The 7,360-nt window shown below is 28.6% G+C and overlaps 1 protein-coding gene across 1 annotated transcript in view; it reads left to right on the forward strand.

The window, feature by feature from the left end:
* Positions 1 to 1,517, forward strand: part of LOC107610656 — a 9,520-nt gene extending 8,003 nt beyond the window's left edge. The window contains exons 11-14 of the mRNA XM_021108159.1: positions 14 to 224; positions 386 to 623; positions 883 to 1,033; positions 1,118 to 1,517. Of these exons, the coding sequence (XP_020963818.1) occupies positions 14 to 224; positions 386 to 623; positions 883 to 1,033; positions 1,118 to 1,423 (906 nt within the window). The 3' untranslated portion in view covers positions 1,424 to 1,517. The remainder of the gene's footprint in view (positions 1 to 13; positions 225 to 385; positions 624 to 882; positions 1,034 to 1,117) is intronic.

Raw genomic sequence — 7,360 nt, forward strand, 5'->3', positions numbered from 1 at the left:
TTATAACTTTCAGGGTATTTTAGAAGATGGAAGAGAAATAGCTGTCAAAAGACGTTCACAGAATTCAACCCAAGGACTCAAAGAATTCAAAAATGAAGTTAAGCATGTTTCTAAACTTCAGCACAGGAATTTAGTGAAGCTACTAGGGTGCTGTATTCAAGCAACAGAGAGGCTTCTGATTTATGAATTTATGCCCAATAAGAGCTTGGACTTCTTCATATTTGGTTTGATTCTATAAGCCTTATGCATTGTTCGAAATAACTTTCTTAAAGTTTATCTTTTATGTTGTTAAAATTTAAAAATGCAGCTAGTCCTTGTTGCACAATTCTTTCAAAGTCACAGTTGATAATCTTAGAAAAATTTTCTAACTTGGGAATTATAACAGATGAACAGAAGGCTAAGTTACTAGGTTGGCCGACACGTTTGCATATAATCAATGGAATTGCTCGAGGTCTTCTTTACCTTCATCAAGATTCAAGACATAGAATAGTTCATAGAGATCTCAAAGCCGCCAATGTATTGTTAGATGCAGAAATGAACCCAAAAGTATCGGACTTTGGATTGGCTAGAAGCTTCGGAGGAAATGAAGTTGAAGCAAGCACACAAAATGTGGTTGGAACCTAGTAAGTCTTTTGAACAATCAACATAATAATGCATCAACTTGTCTAGTTTCTATCATAATACCACTCCTCCCAAAAGCTTAAATTAATAGGAAGAGATACATAAATAGTTATATCTCTAACATGCACCTTAAGCAAAAGTCTCTCTTTGAATTTTTTTTTATTTTTTTTGCCGAGGCTTTCTTTCTCTTTTCATTTGCTTTATGTTTATGTTTATGTTCTTTCTTTTTTTCTAAATAACTTTTGGAATATGAATGTGCAGTGGATATCTATCACCAGAGTATGTAATCGATGGAGTGTACTCGACAAAATCCGATGTATTTAGCTTTGGTGTGTTGGTATTGGAAATCGTAAGTGGGAAGAGAAACCGAGGCTTCAATCATCAAGATCACCACTTTAACCTTCTTGGTCATGTAAGCATGGACTTGAATTATAATTAATCAAGCTTGATATACTGCTAAGTTCTATTATCAACCAAATGTATAAAAAATGTGCAGGCATGGAGATTGTTTACAGAAGGCAAAGGCTATGAAATAGTTTGTAATGCAATAAGAGACACATCGAATTTATCTCCGGTTCTAAGATTGATCCATATAGGACTACTATGTGTGCAGCAGAATCCAGATGACAGACCAAGCATGTCAAGTGTGGTTTTAATGCTGAGTAGTGAATCTGCATTACCTCAACCTAAAATGCCTGGATTCTTTACAGAGAGAGAGATGGGAGGTGATGTTTCTTCATCAAGTAGTTATAAAGCAGTCTCAAATAATGATTATACAGTTAGTCTATTGGAAGCTCGATAGACGAAGATAGGTGGCATTTTCGTGTATTTTATTTAATTAGAATGAGACCCGGCGTTGTCCGAATTTAAATAAATAATAAAAGTGATTAATAATACTATAAAAATAATTTTAAATACATAAATATAAATGCAAATTATAAATAATTTTTTGAAAAGTATATTTCTTGAAATTATGGAACTTTAATTATATGAAAATATATGAGTCATAAACATTTCAAGGTTTTATGCAAATATAGTTATTTGTATAATCTCTAAAGTTATCTTTACTAATTTATGTTTCAAAAATTAAAATATTTTATATCTATATTATTAAATATTTTGATAAGTATTTTTCATTGAATAAGATTAAAATATAAACATTTAAATAAAATAAAATAATATTAAATAACTATCTTAACTTGAATCAATTCAAAAATAACTGTTGTAAAGACCGAATACAAATTATAATTTTATCTAATATTATTATAGTTATTTGAATGTTTTATAATATTATTAAAGTGCATGCAAAAAAGTATTGAATTATTACTTAATTAAGCATAAAATTGATTGTAATAGTCTAAAATTAAGAATTAGTAATAATATTTCTTTTCCTATCAAACAAATTATATAAGAATAGTTTGACGTCTTTTAATTATACTATTATAGTATAAGGCTATAAGTCTTGGGTATATCTAAAATAAGCACAATAATTATGTGTTTATTGGATGCGTCACATTTATATAGATCATTAGATTTTATTAGATGAAAATCAAAGATTAATATGAAAGAAGAGTATTGATGGACTCTAATAAATACAGAATATCGTAGTACATAAATAAATGCTTTAATGGTAATACTTTAATACACAATACTTTAAATGGCAACAAAATCTTTTATTCTTAAAAAATTAAATATAAAACATATAAATACAAAAATATGAGTATTTTTTATTCAATAAGACTAATTATTATGCAAGAAATTTTTATGATATTAAAAAATTATATTAAAATAAAATTTTAAACTGTAACATAAAAATATAAAATAATTAAAATTTTATTTTATATTACTTGACAAATAATTAAATTATTATATTCAAAATTTATTAATTAACTAATTTTGTTAAAGATATTATTATATAAAATAATTTTTCATCAAAATATTTTGAAAATATAATTTATTTAAAATATTATATATAATACATAAAAATATTAATTTTTTATTTTTTTCAAATTTTTTTAGAAAAACAGAATAAAAATAGTATAATTCTAAATACATGCCTATCACATTATATATTTACTTATATTAGTAAGACATAAACTAATCAAACTTACGTAATTAAAAATATAAAACATATAAATACAAAAAAATAAAAGTATTTTGAAAATATTATGTCATTTACACTAATTTTTCATATATATAAATTTGGGCAATTTACATAAATAAATTATTTGTCTCTCAAATTTACGTAATTGCATTGTTTCAAATATGAATACGCAAATACATTATTTCATATATCTATAGAAACCGCGGCAGTAGTGGTTAATCGAAACACATAATCCGCTATACACAGCAGCGGATTACTTGCGAATGGGGAACACATAAACCGCTAGAGGCACATAATCCGCTAGAGGCTGTCGCAATTTCTGTTTGTTGATGCTTTGGCCATAAACTGCTACTGCCAGTAGCGGTTTATGTGTATTAGGACACGTGTAAACCGCTGGAGGCGACATCAGTTTAGGTTGAGTATATATTTTTTGCAATCATATGATTTATATGGATAAAAAATGAAGTAATTTTTAAAGAAAAATATATACTTTAGTGATTTTTTTACTAAAAATAAATTATTTTATCATTCATGAGTTTTAGAAGGGACGAAGATAAAAAAAAAAAAAATTAGTCTTAGTTTATATATTTTAGTACTCTGTGAGTATTCACTATTTGATTTGCTATTTAATCTCATTTTAATAATAAATATAAATATTATAAAATATTTTTAAAATATAATTTATTTAAAATATTATATATAATACATGATATATATACGTAGATTATACAATCCTATATATATGTAAATTATATTTTAAAAATATTTTTATGAAAAATTATATTATATAATAATATCTTTAATAAAAATAGTTAATTAATAAATTTTAAATATAATTATTTAATTATTTATCAAGTAATATAAAATAAAATTTTAGTTATTTTATATTTTTTGTTACAATTTAAAATTTTATTTTAATATAACTTTTTAATATTATAAAATTTTTTTGCATAATAATTAATTTTATTGAATAAAGAATACTCATATTTTTGTATTTATATGTTTTATATTTAGTTATTTAAGAATAAAAGATTTTGTTGTCATTTAAAGTATTGTGTATTAAAGTATTACCATTTAAAGCATTTATTTATATACTAGGATATTCTGTATTTTTTAGAGTCCATCATTATTCTTCTTTTATATTTGCCTTTGATTTTTATTTAATAAAATCTAATGATCTATATAAATGTGGCGCATCTAATAAGCACATAATTGTTAGGCTCATTTTAAACATACTTGTAACGGTTTTATCAGTTTTTATTTTTTGAAACATTCTAGCATATCCATTTCCTATAAATTATTTTTAAAAAATTGTGATGGTAAAAACAAATGAATAATCAATTTATTTTGTGTCTCTACAAAAGATTGAAGATATTTTATTTAATCTATAATTTTAGGATCTAACACATGTAATGCTTTAGATAAAAAAAAACTTTATTAATTATTGTGAGAACCGTTACAAAATATGAATTGAATAATGAAAAGAATATTTAACATTATTAAAAAGAGATTTTAATTGCGAGGATTATGTTGCTAATTATTATGAATACTGTTACATGCAAGAATTGACACTGAGGTTGAAAAAATATATATATTTGGTTTCATAATAGAATTACATCTATAGTAATATGCTGATATGGCGAAATTCTAAAGAATCTATATGTCATTACCTAAAAGAGAAAGTATAGTTGAACAATATAAATATTAAACAAAGTGAGCAACGGTTTAAAATAAGAATGATTTAAATTAGGTTAATAATTAATTAGATTTATTTAAATGTTTGAATTTAAATCATTAGAATTAGTTAATAACATGTTCTAAAATACGTTGTAACCATTTGCAATTTCCACCATCACCGGAGAGAGCACCAACTCAAGATGACCGACCACCACCACTGGAGAGGGCGCCAACCCAAGGTGATCGAAGTCGCAATTGCCGCCAAGCGTGCCTTTCCTTCCGAGAACACTACTGTTCCTGCATCCCGTGCAGCCTTACGTTTTTCACAAATTCGTACTACCACTGTCATTGTGATTCACGATACTAGAACTGCCGCCGTAACTACTGGCTCATGACTGCTGAAGGTGGCACCGCTGTTGCTAACCCAAGCTCATTACCTGTTTTTTGTGTTGAAGGCATGCTATTGAGATTGTTGATGGAGTTATCATTGGGTGAAAAAATTTCTAATGCCCCATCAGCCTACACTAGTGATCATTCCAATCAATCAGATGGCAATATTGTAAATCTGAGCATTGATGAGAGTCAACGTGATGATAAATTATGCAGTGAAAGTTTTATACGCCATGCAGATGTTTATTTTTCATGCAAATGGGATGTTTATTATTCATGTAAATTGGATGTCTATATACAAATGGGATGTTTATTCTTAATACGAAACGGCTCACCTGCACTCGAAATTCATAATGTCGGGAGACAGTAGCGCTGGGGAGCTTTTTCGCCGGCGAAGGAGACTGCATGCTGGGGTAGGTGACGGATGAACGAGTTAGAAGGGGGTGTAATTAGGTCAAAATGAAATTAGATAAAGAGAAAGTTTAGGGCCAGCACTTTTATTAAAATTTGGCCAGCACTTAACCAGCAAAAGAAAAGTAAATAATCCTATACTATTGGATGAAATCTCACATTATTAAAAATACTAATGATGAATAATTGATGGTTACAAATTGTAACATCCTAATGCTTTTAAACTGAGATTAACTTTATCTGGATTATATTTAGTAGGTGATATTCTAAAATCTATGCGAAATTTTGTTTCTTTTTAAAACAAATATGAAATATTTATATAAAATAATTTATATAAAAAAATTGAATAACTAGTCTTTATTAGAAGAGTTACTAGTTGAAAAATATACGTGAATCTAGAAATACTAACATGAAAAACGGGCGTGCTAAACTATGAAGGCACAACAATGACAGGCTTTACTCATATCATAACAAGAAACATCATAGTTACAATTGCAATCACTCAATAAAAATAAAACAAGACACACAAAAAATCCTAATTCTCTTAATTTGTATAACTATGGCTAAAACAATCGCATGTCCTTCCTTCCTAAGGTAAATGCTTAATGTTTTGTATCTACGTCCTCGATAGCTTGCTCCCACTAGTGCACTCGTCTTTTCACCTCAACTGAGCAGTGTATTGCTTTGTACTGCATCGTTCCTGAAGATGGTACGGAGAGAGGGGTGAGAAACAAAAGTTTCTCAGTAGTTTATCTATATGGTGTCATCGTATCCATCCCCAGCCACTCCGAGTTTTTAAAATAAAAACAGTGATGATGCAATGTTGTTCAATTATTATTTTCAAAAGTTCTTATTAGTCGGAGTGGTGTGACTTTTAGATGCTTCTCATTTACTTATGTTATGACATGTGTAATACATATAAAATGCCTATAGCGTTAAAACATAAACTCGTAAACCTTAGTTTGATTTCTCCTACGCCATAAAGCAAGGCAAAATAAATAGTAAATAAGAGAAGAATAGTAACATTGACATAGAAAAGTCAAACAGAATAGATCTGAATAAAATCAAGACCTTAACGAATATCATAGATTTCAAAAAGGAACTTTGGATAAAAGAAGGATCTTTGAATGCAATAATAAACATAATCATAAATCAAAAAGATAAAAGAAGAACAATCATGATCATACTTTTCATTGTACTTTTCATTACTTTTTCTCATGGCTTTTATGGAAGGTATTGAACTCAAACTGGTATAAAAGTGGGAGTCCCCTTCCCTTACCGAAGGTTCTTATCCCAAACGTTTTGGTGATCACCTTCCCTTACTGAAGGATCATCTCGATCGATCACCTTCCCTTACCGAAGGATCATATCGATATCTTGTCTTTGGGGGTCACCTTCCCTTACCGAAGGATCATTTCCTCAGTTCAATTTACAATCAAGGTTATTTAGACATACACAAGAAGGGAGTCATATCAAAAAAAGATATATTATTATATAAAATTGATAGGATAGTCCCCTTCCCTTACCGAAGGTTCTTATCCCAAACGTTTCCGATCACCTTCCCTTACCGAAGGATCATCTCGATCGATCACCTTCCCTTACCGAAAGATCATATCAATATCTTGTCTTTGGGGGTCACCTTCCCTTACCAAAGGATTATTCCCTCGGTTCAATTTACAATCAAGGTTATTTAGACATACACAAGAAGGGAGTCATATCAAAAAAGATATATTATTATATAAAATTGATGGGATAGTCTCCTTCCCTTACCGAAGGTTCTTATCCCAAACGTTTTCTGATCACCTTTCCTTACCGAAGGATCATCTCGATTATCTTGTCTTTGGGGGTCACCTTCCCTTACCAAAGGATCATTCCCTCAGTTCTTTAATGCACATAAGATTTTTATTATAATGTATGATGCGTATGAAGAAAAGAGACATTATATCATGACGTGCAATGCTAAAAAACATTTAAGATATGACATATAAAAATTAGCACAAAATCCCCTACCTCGAGTGAAGTTTCGATAGGTATTCTGATGCAAATAGATGCAGTTTGTTAGTGAAGAGAGACTTATTCCATAGCTAGACTTTTGTGTATACTAGAATGTTTTGTATAGAAAAAAGGAATAGAATGAGAAAGGAAGGATCAAATAGC

Source organism: Arachis ipaensis, chromosome B08, assembly GCF_000816755.2.
Source record: "Arachis ipaensis cultivar K30076 chromosome B08, Araip1.1, whole genome shotgun sequence".
Lineage (NCBI taxonomy): Eukaryota > Viridiplantae > Streptophyta > Magnoliopsida > Fabales > Fabaceae > Arachis > Arachis ipaensis.